The 15,958-nt window shown below is 32.0% G+C and overlaps 3 protein-coding genes and 1 non-coding gene across 4 annotated transcripts; 3 read left to right on the top strand and 1 right to left on the bottom strand.

Annotated features, from left to right (window-relative positions):
• Window positions 1-2: 2 nt before the first annotated feature.
• LOC107626599 (uncharacterized protein At4g08330, chloroplastic) lies at window positions 3-3,271 on the top strand. Its single transcript, XR_015905345.1, has 2 exons — window positions 3-160; window positions 2,929-3,271. It is a non-coding gene; the product is annotated as an uncharacterized protein At4g08330, chloroplastic (transcript).
• On the top strand, window positions 2,936-4,851 carry LOC107622825 (RNI-like superfamily protein). Its single transcript, XM_016324871.3, has one exon. It carries the CDS (start codon window positions 3,282-3,284, stop codon window positions 4,449-4,451), a length of 1,170 nt encoding a protein of 389 aa, XP_016180357.1. The 5' UTR covers window positions 2,936-3,281; the 3' UTR covers window positions 4,452-4,851.
• A 3,621-nt stretch (window positions 4,852-8,472) lies between these two features.
• On the top strand, window positions 8,473-11,033 carry LOC107622815 (large ribosomal subunit protein uL18). The gene is made up of 8 exons (XM_016324858.3): window positions 8,473-8,609; window positions 9,151-9,220; window positions 9,322-9,413; window positions 9,643-9,769; window positions 9,908-10,104; window positions 10,184-10,318; window positions 10,431-10,600; window positions 10,702-11,033. Exons 1-8 carry the CDS (start codon window positions 8,607-8,609, stop codon window positions 10,814-10,816), a joined length of 909 nt encoding a protein of 302 aa, XP_016180344.1. The 5' UTR covers window positions 8,473-8,606; the 3' UTR covers window positions 10,817-11,033.
• A 587-nt stretch (window positions 11,034-11,620) lies between these two features.
• On the bottom strand, window positions 11,621-14,553 carry GLYR1 (glyoxylate reductase 1). The gene is made up of 8 exons (XM_016324847.3): window positions 14,361-14,553; window positions 13,581-13,691; window positions 13,373-13,474; window positions 13,103-13,204; window positions 12,659-12,774; window positions 12,428-12,506; window positions 12,165-12,335; window positions 11,621-11,896 (listed from the first exon to the last, which is right to left on the bottom strand). The coding sequence occupies exons 1-8, from the start codon at window positions 14,463-14,465 to the stop codon at window positions 11,807-11,809; spliced, it is 876 nt and encodes a 291-aa protein (XP_016180333.1). The 5' UTR covers window positions 14,466-14,553; the 3' UTR covers window positions 11,621-11,806.
• Window positions 14,554-15,958: the final 1,405 nt, after the last annotated feature.

The following is a 15,958-nucleotide window of genomic DNA, read 5'->3' as shown; positions in this document are numbered from 1 at the left end:
CCATGCATCGAAAACAAGAAAACCATGACATAGAGATCAACGGTTACTTCTTACCTATGGATGACACCACGCAATTCCACCCGCTGAAACGAGCCACACCAACAAGCACCCTCTCTTCAATACGGAGATTATCGTCGGCCTTGGAGGTTTTCTATGAGTGGTGAAGATGAACAGTTTCTTCCTAGGTCTCTACCCTTTGTTCTCTGAAACGCGCGAAGATGGAAAACCTTTGCTAACTGTTCATTTCTAATTTCCCTTTCTTTTTCAAAAAAAAAATTCATAATTCAAATATTTTTTTAACTAATTGTAATTATAACATCCACGTGTGCAGCCCCCAAGCCATGTCACGCCGTGAAATGCCACATAGGGAGTGTTACTGACGAAATCAACACCGGAATACGGATTGGTTAGTTTCGTCCCACGGAACTCATGATTGATGGATATATTTGGTAGTTTCTGTCTTTTGTGGGTAGATTTGTCAGCGTTTTTAACTTTCGTGGATACAAATGGTAGTTTACTCTTACCTTTTTTTAACAACTTGGAAACTTGTAATAAACATCTTTTTAGATTCATTTTAAAGTAAATATTATATAATTGTGACTTAGACCTTTTTATGTATAATCTTATGTAAATAGTTCTATTTTATATATTACGATAAATTGCAATTGTGATTGATATATTTCCTACATTTTGTTTTAAAAAGGTAAATATAAGTTAAACTAATTTTTTTTCATTCAAACACTTCCAAACTATCCTATAATATTATGTTATCAATAGACAAAGAGATAATTGATTAATTCCAACTTAACTTAGTCTTTTAAATTTTAAAATTTATGGTTTATAGATTATAATATCAAGTAGATAAACTTAAAAGTAGGGGTGTACATGGCTCGATCCGATCCGAAGATTCGATCCGGCCCCGAACACTTTAGAGACTAATTTAGTGTGATTTTATCGGGTCTAGGATCGGGTAAGGGTCTCAAAAATAGATCCGATCATTATTTCGGGTCGGGTCCGGGCCATAACTCGGGTCGCCCGAACTCGACCCAGTGATCCGGTCATCATACACAATTAATATTTTGTGTTATTAGTGATGAATGATGGCTATTCTTATGTGGAATTTAAATATTGTAAACCTTAATATTTTGTGTTATTAGTCATTATAAGATTATAAGTTAATGTTTTATGTTTAAAATGTATAAAACTTTAGACTAATGCATAAATTGTGTTATTTGTATTGATTTAAATATTTGGTGTTATTAGACAATATTAGTATTGATTATGGTTATGCTTTAATTTTAAAGAATGGTTGGTTCTTGTTATATTTTTTTAAGTGAATTTTACTATGTGAATTGTGAAATAATGGTTGGCGATTAGGTAATTTTTACATGCTAAAGACTCGGTTTTCATCTGATTTTCATCCGATTTTTACCCGATTTTTACCCGGCACGAAGGTGCATAGGTTTCATCGGGTCTAGAATCAGATTAGGGTCTAAAAATTAGGTCCGATCTATATTTTAGGTCGGATCTGGATTAAGCCAAACCCGATGTGACCCATCCCATGTACACCCCTACTTAAAAGTGTTATTTAAGTATTCCTTTTATTGTCAAAATCACATACATTTTTTAATTAATAAATATTTTATTTGAATATTAAATAACTAATATAGATTTAAGAGTATAACTAATTTTATTTGAATATTCCTTTTAGTTAAGATTATTATTATTTTATCACATTATGATCTTAACTTTAAAATCACATAAAATAAAGAATAAAGGTATTATTATTATTATTATTATTATTATTATTATTGTTATTAATGGTAGTATTCAAATTTAAAGTCAAATCCATTAAAAAAACACGGACATTTTTATTTATTTAACTTATTTTATTCCAGAGTACATTTTTTATATAAGCCAAGTAACCAACCACATTTAATTTAATTTATTGACCTTGTTCTTTTATGGAGTATTTTTGTTAAGTCTTAAAGTGTGTTGGAAACGTGCCTTGTAAACGTAAAACACTGCACTTCTGAGAATAATCCAAACATTGAAGCTTCTCTAAATCTCATTTATTCATTTTTTTTAAACCTCTGAGACAATGGACGAGGATGAGTTCTGCTTATGATCGTACAATTCGGAGAAAACTAAAAGGATGTCCCAAGCTGACGTCTCTTACAGGTATCTCTCTGTTCCTTTTTTATTTTCTTTTTTCTCTAATTCCGAGTCTTTTCTCAGATTTTAATTCTTTTATTCATATGCTATTTGGTAATTATGGGTTTAAAAATTTGTAATTTTTGTTCTGTTCTCTGTTTTGATTGATGTTGGCTATATTGTTTGTGATACCCTTTGGGTAGATTTTGTATTTGATGTCATCTTTTTATGATTTTTGTGATGTGAGGTGTTTAGAATTTAGATGTTGCCGGCACCCAATTCTTAAAGGTGTCAGCTTGTTGAGAAGCCATGTGCTGGAACATGAATCATGTGACTTGGAAAATAGAAATATAATCACTAATTGCAGATTTTGATATTCCCTTTAGTGCATGTAGATATAATTCTTTATGCCTTTTTGGATGTTGAGTTTATCTTTTTTTTCTCCCAATTATTCCCTCAAAGAGACGGCTTTTACTATGAAAGCATTTAGCATGTTTGGTGTTTTGGATTTGAATTTAATCAGTGAGTGTATATCTTAATTCTTAATTATGCCTTGATTTGATTGTTGATGAAAGTGGTTGTTGGGAATGTTCATGTTGTTAGCATGCATCTAGTCTTGTGTTTTGTATTTGGATTTGATGCTTTTTCTATGAGTGTGTGAGTTGGTTGGTGCTTTATATTGTGTTCTTATCTTTCTTGTTTTTATTTTTATCTTTTTTGTTTTCTTTTGCAATTTGTATGATATACATTTTGAAATTCTGGTGTTCATTGCAGTTGTGGCTCTTGTGGATACCCTTTGAATTTGTCATCATCGAACCGAATCACATCTAACATTGCATCTCAGTATCAAAAGTCTGTTAAGAAAGGATCAATCTCTTTTTCTTCAGTTGATCTTAGCCGATTTACACAGGTTGATGAAATAAATTGTTTTCCTGTCCCTTGGTTTGGTCATCGTTCGAAGACTAAATTGCTCTGCCGCAAGTGTGGGGTTCATATTGGTTATGGTTATGATAGAGAAACACCTGTTCTTTGTGGATTTGAATCTCCTATTTCATCTAGCTCTAGAAAATTTGCCATAAAGATTCGTTCATTACAACCCTCTTCAGAAGAATCTTGAACAGGTCGACATGGGAGATCTTTCTAGAAATAATGCAACCTCAATCATGCACCTTCCAGATGATTGCCTCACTGTTATCTTCCATGGTTTAGATAGTCCCACGGATCGTGAATCATTTGGCTTGACTTGTCGTCGATGGCTAGGCATTCATGATTCCAGTCGCCGGTCATTGCAATTTTCGTGTTCATTCACTTTGTTAACTCCTTCCTCTTTGTCCAAAAAGGTTCTTGACATTCACACACTCCATCTTCATAAGCTGCTAAGGCGCTTTCAGCATTTAGAATCTTTATGCTTATCTGGCTGCAGAGAGCTAAATGATGCAGGATTGACTCGTTTGCTCAACTACGGCTCGGATTTGCAGAAACTTAATTTAGATTTTTGCTTGAAAGTCACTGACTATGGACTGTCCTTGGTTGCTTCTGGTTGTCCCCTATTAACATCGATTAGTCTTTATCGATGCCCGGGTATTACCGACTTGGGATTGGAGACTTTAGCCAATGCTTGCTTCCTTATGGAATATGCAAACCTCTCCTACTGCATACAAATATCTGACAATGGTTTAAAGGCTCTTACGCAGGCTTGTCGCCGCCTTAAAGGGGTTAACATATCACATTGTGAGGGCATAACTGGTGTTGGCTTTAAGGGATGTTCAAACACTCTTGCATACATAGAGGCTGAATCTTGTATGCTTAAGCCGGATGGGGTAACCGGAATTGTTAGTGGTGGCGGATTAGAGTATCTCAATGTTTCTTGTTTGAGTTGGTCTCCACTTGGAGATCCCTTGGCCGGAATAGGATCTTCCTCGAGCATTAAAATCCTAAACTTTCGAATGTGCAGGACTGTTTCCGATGCCTCAATCGCAGCGATTGCCAAGGGATGTCCACTACTTGAAGAGTGGAACTTAGCCTTGTGCCATGAGGTTAGCATATCTGGATGGCAAGCAGTGGGGTTATACTGTAAGAACTTGAAGACATTACATGTTAACCGCTGTCGCAATCTTTGCAACGGTAGCCTAGAGGCGTTGCGAGACGGTTGTAAGAGTCTGTCCACTCTATACTTGAGCGGTTGTATTCGCCTTTCGCCTGTCGCAGTAGAGTTGTTTAAGTCTCAGAGAGCTGAGGTTTGTGTGAAGGAGGAAGAGGTTTTGTCTTTAAACCCACCTTTCTTGGAATTCAGATGATACTTGTTGATAGATTTATTTGTCACTGAAGATGTTAAATTTGTTGTGTTTAGAAGAGAACTATCTTTCTCTACAACTGAGCTTTATAAATCAGTTGTTTGGAAATTTGGATATTTAAAAACAGGTAATGCTAGGGAGACAAAAAAAAAAAAAAAACGGTCAGAACTTGTCTTATTTAGCATTTATTAATTATCGCAACAATTAATGAATGCTAAATAAGGCAAGTTATGACTGTTTTTGGCTGATTTTCTTTGGTTACCAAACATTTCCGTTAAAAACTTGTGGTTGCTTTATGTGAACTGCATTATTTGGATATTATTGATATATATTCATCATAGATTTTATTTTTTTGTTGCTTTAGATATGATCATCATCTATGAATCATTTATATTTCATTAAATTGTTGTGCGTGCGTATTAGACACATATCAGATATGTCACCCATCTTATAATTATTTGATGTACTTATCTTTTGTATTTAGCTGTTTTAATAAAAACTAAAAATATTTATCCAAACATGTTTAGACATACTTAAATATAATTACATATTTAAGAATATGTATTATTAATTATAAAAATAAAAAATTATTTAAAATAATATATAATAAAAAATTAAAAATATTGAGAAAATTAATTTGTACATTAATATTAATATAATATTTTTATATTATATATATATGGTTCAGTGTCCTCAACAAATTTTTAGGATTGGTGTTTAATACTTGCAAAAGAAGAAATGGGTAGGGTTATGCTTTTTGGTTTTGTTGAGTTAAAAAAATAATTAATTTAATAATGATGACAAATATTGATTTATGCTTTTTGGTTTTGTTAAATTAAAAAAATAATTAATTTAATAATGATGACAAATATTAATTTATTGGGTTAAACATTCAATTGGATTTAATAGTCTTATTTAGTGATGCAGTTCCAAAGGAATTATTGTTGCAACCCAATTCTGTTTTGGTTGAAGCCCAAAACGTGGAATCTCATGGGTGCTGAATGTGAATTGATCCAAACCAAGAATCAAATCTAAGTTAAAGCTCACAAGTATACTTTGGTTAAACACACAAGAGAGAGAGTGAGCTTCGGTTTGAGTTCATACACTATAGAAAAAAGAAAGAGAAAGGTTTATCAAGAAAGCAATGTCTAATCACACTAATCAAAGCATGTTAAGCTAAGGCAGAAGTTAAAGGTAAATAATTTTCATTTATATATAAGTTAATTTCTTCACTTCTTCTTCTACTCTTTGCAACGCCATTTCTAAAAAGATGAAGAAATTGGTAGTTGATTATCTTTGCGATAAATCAAAGGCTCAAATTGTTATTTGAAACCAAAGTACATTTTCAAGGATTTAGATTTGAGATTATTACTGAGCAAGATCAATTCTGCTGCTCTATCATCTTCGGTCAAACAAATGAATCAGATTTAAAAACCCTAATTTAGGAGTTGATTGAAGAAAAAGGAGTGATGTCTTATGAAAGTTCAAGGTCCAAAGAGTTGACTTGAGATAAACCCTAACCGTAGCTCTAACTAAAGTACAAAAGGGAAAATTGAATACCATGAGAGGCAATGAGAGTGAACCAAAATATGAGTATGTTTGTGAACTTCTAAGAGAAGAGCTCAACGTTTTGTGGACAGTGTTTCTACATCAAAGAAACATTATGCCTAGATGAAGAGTTTCATCTAAGAAAGTTTAATCCGGTTTAATTTTTAGCACAAAGGATGTGAATCATCGTCTCCTTCATTGTTTTCGTTTGGTATTTCAGTTTCAATGTATATATTTTCTAGTTTTCTTTGAGAGGTAAAAGACAATGAAAGAGAGGCATTGTTTAAAAACCAGTGCAAGAGAAAAGGGTGAGTGATACACTTGAGAGAAAAGTCATAAGTAATTTTAGAATTCTTTTCGTTGTATTTTCTGTCTTGTATCTTGTATCTGGAGGTAATCCTTGTTAAGTTGGATAAACACTAAAAATGTGGTAAGTCTAGGTATTAGTATAGTCATGTCAAGTTAAGTTGATGCTTGTGTGCCCATATAGGATTACTTTGAGTTTTAGGGAATTGGTGTATGTAATACTTGAATTAATAGTTAAAATTCTACCAAAGTTGTGGTGGAGACTGGATATAGGTTGGATTGCACATAACAACTGAACCAGAATATATGCTAGTGTTATTTTTTTCCTCTTTGATCTAGTTCTATTTTCTGGTTTTTATGAGACAAAATAAAATTATCTCGTGAATAATTCACCATGTTGACTTAATGAAGCCAGAGTTGATTATTTGTTTTAAGGCCCAATTAATTAAAGTTAAAGAAGGTTATACATTCAACCTTTTTCTCTAATTCTTTTAGAACCTTCAGGTTTGCTTCTTTTTCATTTTTAATCAGATATAAGAATCCCCCTCATGTAGTTTATATAAGATGGTTTATAATTTAATTTTGGAATTACACATTACTAAGTATAGATACGAAGGAGATGCAAATATATCATGTGTAGAGTTTAGAGTTTAGACATTATACTTATGAAGTACGGACACATTTTAGATAAGATATTCATCGACACTCATTCGATGTCTGCCATATTTAATTGTGTCTTAATAAAAAATAAAAAATAAAAAAATTCTTCTCCAAATACACTTGAACACCTAAATATTATCATGTATCAGCGTGTCCAGTCTTATTCTTAATATATATTCTTGAAATAAGTTAGAAATAATATATATTCTTATTTATTAAAATAAAAAATATTTTAAATACTTTTAATAATTAAAAAAGACATTAAAAATAATTTAAAAAATATTTTATATTTGAATATCAATAAAATAACAAAATGTTATTATAATGTGTCTAAAAATTTTTTATATTTTATATATATGTCGTGTTTCTGTGTCTTATAAAATTTTAAAATTTGTGTATCCATGCATCATAACATTACACAATATGCATTAGTATTAGTATTAGTATAAAGAATAACATGAAAATACTAAAACAAACAAAAGATATAAGTAAAAATTAAAGGGAAAAGGGAGCAAAGGATACCAATATCATGGTAAAGTCCAATTATTTGTACTAGTGTACCAAATGTGTGTAAAAAATGAAAAAAAAAATAGTTGAGATGAAAAATTACTTATAATAACTTAACTAAAAAGTAAAAACTAAAAGTCCAAGTTGAGGTTTTGAAAACAAAAATCCAACATTTTTATTAGACTCTTTAAGCTTTTACAAGTACTTTGTTGTGGTCCATTAAAATGTATTTAGTTGCCATCCGTGTCTAATAGGGACATAAACAAGATTTGTTTAGTGAAATACAAATTTTGAAAGGACATATTTATATTCGATACACAAAATACACGTATTTAGTATATTGTTAAAAAGTTGGATAATATATATTTTATTATAATTTTGTCATTTAAAACTTTTAAAATTTTATTTTTATATATTAACACCAATAATTTCCATCTTATTAAGGTGTAAAATTAATTTTTAATGACAAATATATTTATATTTTTTTTTATTAATGTCTTATGTGCTTTTGTTATTTTAAGGTATAACTCCTAAATCCTAATATTTTAAAGTTATTTGTGAAATAGACGGTTTAAAAGTTTTTTTATTGGTAAATAAAAAAATACTTGGTAATAATATTTTGAAATAGAATTTGACAAAGCATACACAAGAGGTTATGAATTTAAATTGAAGAGTCTTTATTCTTTTAATTTAAAGGAATAAGAATAGTGTTGGATATTCATTCGAATTGAAGTCAACCATTAAATGAATTTCAACATCTAATAAATTTAGATATTAACCTAACCAATTAATTTGGTTTTGCCTTTTTTTTTTTTTTTCCCTCTTCTGTTTAGTCAAAAAAAAAAAAAAATACTATACTAGCAAGCATGATTTGAGTATTTGGAATAAGCATGTTTTTGTTTCTCTTTTTAAATTTCGCCTGAGGCATAAATAGTAAGAGGAGCAGAAAACCTGGCCCAAAATAGCTAGGGCCCATTTGTTACCCTAAGGAATAACCCGAACAAATTATGATCCGACCCACAGAGAAGCAAATGCCCATAAAAGCCTAAAACCTTGGCTAACCCTAGTTCCATCCCTTCACTCTTTTCCATTACACCTCGTGGGAAGAGATCGAGCTACAAGCGCAGCTCAACAACAATGGTGCGTAAATATTCAACCTTTTCCGTATATTCTATCCTGTTCCTCATACGTTCTAGGTTTTGCGTTTCATTGTGCCGTTTTCTGATCTGAACTTTAATCTGCATGGTTTGTTTAGCAAATGATTTCGATTCCTCTGTTTCCTGAGAATTTGAGCTGTTTCTGTGTGTTGTATAGCGTTGAAAATCATGATTTTATTTATCTGTACTTGATGAGAAATTTCTGGAGTTTTGAGGTTGAGTTTGCCCAAAAAATATGTTAGGGTTTATGCTTTGGATGTGCTTATCACTACTAAAGGAATTCACACTATCATGATATAAAAGTTGAATCTGTTAAACTCACACAAAGTAGCTTTTTTTTAGTCATTTCTAATGTGTATATAGGATTTGCTCTCTCTGTATTTTAATACAACAGAAAATACAAGTCTTCTGTTTTAATTTTTATTTGTTATGTGTTGTAATGGGTGAGTTTTGGAGTAAACAAACCCTACAATTTTATTTTATTACAATCTCTGTAACTATTATTTTTTTATTGCATAATGTAGGTATATGTTAAGGCCCAGAAATCTAAGGCCTACTTCAAGAGGTATCAAGTAAAGTTTAAGAGAAGAAGAGGTATGGTGCTTTTATTTTAATCTTTGTTTCTTTTGTGTTTGTTATTGTTCCTACATGGCTTTAAAATTGTTGGTGACATTATTAAACTGAAAAATGTGCAGAGGGAAAGACCGATTACAGGGCCAGGATTCGGTTGATTAACCAGGACAAGAACAAATACAACACTCCAAAGTATCGCTTTGTTGTGCGATTCGTATCCTAATGATGTGTGGAGATTTACATTTCAATTGCTTGCAACTATGAGAAAAGCATTTAGATTTTGCACCGATTCTCCCTGTTTGCTTGTTTCTTGCTTTTATTGTCTTAAAATTGACTATAGTTTTAGTTATTACAAGTCCATAGCTATTTTGATCAAATCATTTATCTGTTTTTAAGTCAGTTTAGCTGTTATTTCCTTGGGTAGTCCTTAACCTCATTATTAGACAAACAAGGATATTGTTGCACAAATAACATCGGCTAGCATTGCTGGTGATATTGTTCTTGCAGCAGCTTATTCTCATGAATTACCCCGCTATGGTCTTGAAGTAGGCCTTACTAACTATGCTGCAGGTACTTCTATCGATATCCTTTCTCCCCTCCTTCCTCAACGATCATTTGTGTGTGAATTTTCATAGTCGATTGTGTTGTCTGCATTTCTCTCTGTACAGTTTTTTATCCTTGTGACTGAATCTCTTAAGATGTGGCCAGCTTATTGCACTGGACTTCTCCTTGCTCGTCGAGTCCTTAAGATGCTTGAAATGGACGAGGAGTATCAAGGAAATGTCGAGGCTACTGGTGAGGATTTCTCTGTTGAGCCTGCTGATACCAGGAGGCCATTCCGTGCTCTTCTTGATGTTGGTCTTATCAGGACCACAACTGGAAACCGTGTGTTCGGTGCCCTTAAGGTATGTGCTATTATATTGCAATGGTAGCTTCTGTAATCTATTTTTTGCTGTTTGATTGACTAATTGAGATGGTTTACAGGGAGCTTTGGATGGGGGTTTGGATATCCCTCACAGTGAAAAGAGGTTTGCTGGTTTTGACAAAGAGAAGAAGGAGCTTGATCCCGAAGTTCACCGCAAGTATATCTTTGGTGGACATGTTGCTTCTTACATGAGGGTGTGGAAAAAAAAAATCTTACTTAGGCGCTACTTATTGTAAAATTCTAGACAATATTTTTGTTTTTTCATAAATTTGGACGACAATTTAACTTGTTCCATATATTATGCAGACTTTGCAGGAAGATGAACCTGAGAAATACCAGTCACATTTCAGTGAATATATCAAGCGAGGAATAGAGGCTGATGGAATTGAGACTCTGTACAAAAAGGTTCATGCTGCCATTCGTGCTGATCCTACCATCAAGAAGTCAGGGAAACCTGCTCCTAAGGAGCACAAGAGGTATACATCTGATTTATATTCATGAATTCAACTATATTTGACAACTATAATGTAACACATTTCCTGAGGTATTCTTTTTCTTTTTCCTCTTTTACTTTCAGGTACAACCTCAAGAAGCTTACCTATGAGGAGAGGAAGAATAAGTTGATTGCACGCTTGCAGGCTCTCAACTCTGCTGCAGGTGGGGATGAAGATGATGATGAGGATGACGATTGAAACCTTTTCAAGGATGCATCACGAGTGCTACTTGTTTAGAACTTCTCAGAACTCATTTAGATCATTACTTTCTTTAAAATTTTTTATGCTTGTACTTTCGACATTTTAGCCACCAATTTTGGATACTTTTTGGAGACTTGGTCAAATTTTGTGTTAGCCTGGATTAATGTGTTTTACTTGTTGGTATGGTTCGAAAGATAAGTCTTTTACCATAAAATTGCACTTTTATATTATCCTAACTTTCTACAACGTGCCTATTATGAATTTTCTTTTCATGGAGATAACTGGAAGATTGGAAATAAAACAATACTGTCGGCATTTTATATTGTTTCTTTGGTCATTGGTCCAAGTTTTTATTTTCTCCGGTAAAATAGACATCTAAGAACTAAGATTATACAATGCTTTGCGGCATGGTACTTTGTTGAGTTGTTGCATGTCATGAAATTTGTACCAGTTGTTGCATGTCATGAAATTTGTGTCCAACAGTATTTTAATAAAAAAGAAAATGTTTCTCCAAATGAAACAGTATATATTATTTGTTAAAATATTTTATGCCTTTTATATAATTGAAAAAAATGTTAATATAAAAAAATCAATTTATATTTAATATATATGCATGTCTCTCAAAAAATTGGAATTATTGTCTGCGTCCTAGCATGTACATCATAGATATAATCTCCAATGTACAAATATATTAGCTAATGCTTATTAGCGTAAGAGAGTTTATGCTTGTATATAATTTAAAACTAAAACTTAATACTTAACTACTTATAAGACAAATAAAACCATTTGCAACTTGGTTCATAGCATCCAAAACAATGATATCCAGTGTCCACTATGGATGTAAACGTCATAATTTCATGTGTCCGATGTAGGAAAAAGTTTACAATTCATCCAAATATATTATAATTGTAACCTATGCTCAAACAGAAGATTGAAACACTTATTGGCCATATCAATGGCTCAATCAATTTGCAGAGTTAATGTCTCTCAAGATGAATGATCAGGTTTTTTCAAAGTCTCATGGACTGCTGAAAAGTCAAGGTCTCCCAATCCCATGCTTCTGGCTTTCTTGAAAGCCTACAAGACAAATAGGAAGATATACAATTTAAGAAACAAAAAGAGAAGAAACAGGAAGAATCCTTTTCTGTTGTAGTTTGATAATCATCAATTTATATCAGTCACATGCACATAAAGAGCTTAAGATCAGAAACAATAGTAGTCATTTGATCCTTAAACTACACATCAAGTTTGTTCTTCCTTAAACTTATACAACCTTTCTTGACGAATTTTGTATTAGCAATTCATCCTGAGATTTTCATGCAAACAAAAAAGGAATTAGTATTACCTCATTTGCCGCAGCTGCTATAGGCATCGGTACAGCATTTTCGTCTCCGAGGGCGAGGGCTAATCTCATGTCCTTCTGCTGATGTTTTAGTGGAAAAGCTGGGGAGTAATTGTTTTTGAGCATTGAGGGTCCTTTCATTTTAAACATGGGGTTAGCAATGGCACCTAGATCCTGATAGCATCAAAAAGCACAACGATTATGCTTTCAACGACAATAAAAGAGAACAACAAATAGTGTCCCATTCATTGGTCACAAGAAATTACCAGCACGTCAAGAAGAGTCGAAGGGTTCAATCCACTTCTTCCGGCTAGTGTGAGTCCCTCGGAGAAAGCATTCATCATACTGCAACATGCATAACATAAAGAACAAGTATAATAATGCAATTTCGACTTTTTTTGTCTTCAGCTTCCAAAAAAATGTTCTAAGCCGTCTTGGTCGACCCCCTTTCCCCATCTAAATTAGAAAGCATAGAATTTGACAAACAAAAAGATTACCTGCCCATTATCATGTTAACAACAAGTTTCATTTTTGCGCCATTTCCAACCTCACCAAGATGGAAAGATTTCTTTCCTAATACATCAAATGCTGGCACTACTTCATCGTACAATGCCTATGTATCAAAATAGTCAACTTCTAAAGATTAATATACATGAGGTTCCATTGGCTACTTAATAGTTTTTCAATTTCCTGAAAAGTTAGTCCGCAGCAATGAATACACATAAGACTACTTGAGCACATGGATATACCAAAGAATTCCAATTTCTTAAGTATACATCTGATTCCAATGTACAGCAGAAGACCATGATAGCAAAGATAAAATCAGAAATTATGTCTGAATAATTCAATTCCTTCAAGCAGTTAGAAGTTTAGCACAAAAACATGCAGTGATGCAAGCATGGTGATTGAATATCTATTCACAATTTCAGAGTTAAGAATACCTTGTCCCCCGCGGCAAGTATTACTAGTTGCCCATCTTCGGCAGGCTTCTTGCTACCTGAAACAGGAGCTTCAAGGAAGGAACCACCTTTCGATTTGATTGCCTGCAGAAATCAAATTTGTGTGTACTCAAATTAGATGATATCAGAAAGAATACACAACATGTTTATCAAAAAATTATACTAAAACAAAATGAAGAAAATTTATGAACTTGGAATGAAGGGAAATAGACTTTTTCATTAGCAGGATAAACATCAAAAGGCTATGCTAACCTCAGATATCTTCGAAGATGTATCTGCATCAACCGTTGACATGTCAACATAACCTTTTCCATTACCAATTTGCTCAAGAACACCATCTTTATCAAATACAACCTAAAAAATTATCACAAAATGCAAGTTAAGTAAAAGCAACATAAGTTGCATGGAAAATTTTAAATTATATAATATACTATAAAAGAAACTATATATAAATGCGCACCGATAGAGCAGCTGAAGGATCAGACAACATTGCAATTGTATACTTGCATTTCTTGATCACAGCTGCAGGGGTTTCTCCAATTGAAGCACCATGTTCCACAAGTTCATCACACTACAAATTAGATTATTAGAGGTTGCAAAAGCATGGAAAACTTTAGGCCACTAGCAGAATATTCAAAATCAAAGTTCATAGTACTTTTATGGTGAGAACTTAATGCTTAATAATATACAAAGAATAGGACATATAAACACCCATACTACAAATTACATAAACTTTCTCTAATTTGTTCCACTTTTCTTCCCCCCACCCCCCAAACACAATTTTGTTATCTTCACTAATTTGATATCATGTAAACAACGTGTGAAAAATTCAGACTGGTTGCTAAACTGCTCTCCAAAATTCTTGGAATTATGTATCAGCAAATATAACTTTCTGCATAATTTCTTCCTTTTAAGTATGATTATTGCACATGAAATGAAACTATAAATTAAAAAGAAAAAAAAAAGAAAACTGAAAAACCAATAGCGAATGCAAAATAAATAAATCAAAATCCAGAACCATTAATAACCAATATTATGTAGGAAGAAATTATAATAAAAAAAATCAGATTTTTATTTTTTTTCAAAGTGCAAGCCAATTGAGATTTGGAGCTGGAAAAATAAAATTTTGGTAACACCCCATATGATGAATCAGATTGAAAATGGAAGGTTCGAGAGTGAAGTTGCAGGAACAGTAGGAATTGCATTGAATATGAGAAGGGAAGTTAGAGAAAGTTAAGACCTTTGAGAGAGTCCTATTCCAAACAGTGACCTTGAATCCATGGCGTAGAAGGTTCATGGACATGGCCTTGCCCATTATCCCTAGACCCAAGAACCCTACCTCCATTTCTGATTTCTCTCTCTCGTTTCAAATCAGCTAGTGAAGGTTGATCTCTCAGTCTCAGTAGTACACCTTGTACTCTGAAGAAGGAAAGGCCCTTCCTTTATAATAAGTATTTACTATTTAAAATTGTGCATGTTTAATACTTTAATTGGTTAAAAAAAGAGGAATTAATTATTGAAAAAATTATTTTTTATACTAAAATGATTAAAAAATTATAATTTAATTGATATTTAAAAAGGAGGACCTAATTATTTTTATATATAAAGTTAATAATATCCTTAATTCGTTAATTCTCTACTCATATTTTACAAAATAATAGCAATAAGAATTTGAGTTTCATAGTCAATTTGAACAAATAAAAAGTAAAATGACTTAACTCACCTAAGAATATAGTTATCAATTTATAGAAAATTTTGGTCTTTTTCATTAAATATTAACTAATTTAATCATTTTTTAGTAATTTTAGTATAAAAACTCTTTTACCAAGTAATTTGTATGTCTAAGTGACTATACTTTCCTAGAAACAAACAATTTTTTAAATAAAATATAAGACAACAAGTAACATTAGCAATCCTAACTAACTTGGGTTGGTCGAGTGGTCAACTCACTCGTCCGCTTAAGTAAGTGTCGGGAGTTCGAATCTCGCCTTGACCATGCCAATCGGATTAGGGAATACTATTTGGGTAAAAAAAAAAAAAAAACTAACACTAGCAATCCTAATCTTAATAACATATATTTAAGATAAGAATTGTGTTTAGTGGTATATAATTAAACATTAAAGACAAAATTTTAGAAGAACCGGTTGTTAAAAGAACCTAAGAACAACATTAAGAATATAATATAATAGATTTTGTTAAGAATTTATGTCCCTAAAAAGCTAGGACTTGGAAGTGAACATTTTGTTAAAGTCTTTTATACTAAATTAGTTAAAACATAAACAAAATTGCTATCTGAATAACAATACATTTTAAAGAGAGAAAAAAAAGGAGCTTATTTTTCCTTGAACTTGGCAAAAATTATTAATATATCACCGTCCTAAACCCATCATTCTGAATTACTCAAAGGCGATGATAACAATATGGGAAGTAAAATTATTACAAAATCTCCTCTCAATAATATGTTGAGAAGGAACACACAGAGATAGTGGCACCATTATTTGTTATTTTATTCATACTAAAAGGTTTAACACAAATATATATTTTTTGTTTTGTTAATTAAAAAATAATTCAAATACATAATATTTTAATAATAATTGTATTTTCTACAAATATAAAAAAAAAATCTTTGATGTATGAATAATATTATTGAAAATTTATGTGTTAGTATTATCATATGTTTGGCCAATTGTTACGGAAATTGTGATTGGTGGGAGTGTACAAGTAAAGTCCAAGGATGAGTGATGGGTGGATGTATTCCATTCCTGTGTTTTCTATTTTTCTCTCATTCGGTGAAATCAGATTCCAACATACTTTCACTCTGCAAACTCTGTTTCATGT

The sequence above is a fragment of the Arachis ipaensis genome, chromosome B2 (genome assembly GCF_059453495.1).
Source record: "Arachis ipaensis isolate K30076 ecotype BB chromosome B2, ASM5945349v1, whole genome shotgun sequence".
NCBI lineage: Eukaryota > Viridiplantae > Streptophyta > Magnoliopsida > Fabales > Fabaceae > Arachis > Arachis ipaensis.
This window is presented reverse-complemented; position numbering and strand designations above follow the sequence as displayed.

Coding starts and splice junctions, on each gene's coding strand:
- LOC107622825 (XM_016324871.3), top strand. CDS start 3,282: ATGGGAGATCTTTCTAGAAATAATGCAACCTCAATCATGCACCTTCCA.
- LOC107622815 (XM_016324858.3), top strand. Junction 10,105..10,183: donor GTGTGTTCGGTGCCCTTAAG/GTATGTGCTATT, acceptor GATGGTTTACAG/GGAGCTTTGGATGGGGGTTT. Junction 10,319..10,430: donor ATGTTGCTTCTTACATGAGG/GTGTGGAAAAAA, acceptor TATATTATGCAG/ACTTTGCAGGAAGATGAACC.
- GLYR1 (XM_016324847.3), bottom strand. CDS start 14,465: ATGGAGGTAGGGTTCTTGGGTCTAGGGATAATGGGCAAGGCCATGTCC. Junction 12,775..13,102: donor TACTTGCCGCGGGGGACAAG/GTATTCTTAACT, acceptor TTTGATACATAG/GCATTGTACGATGAAGTAGT. Junction 12,507..12,658: donor GTTAACATGATAATGGGCAG/GTAATCTTTTTG, acceptor TGCATGTTGCAG/TATGATGAATGCTTTCTCCG.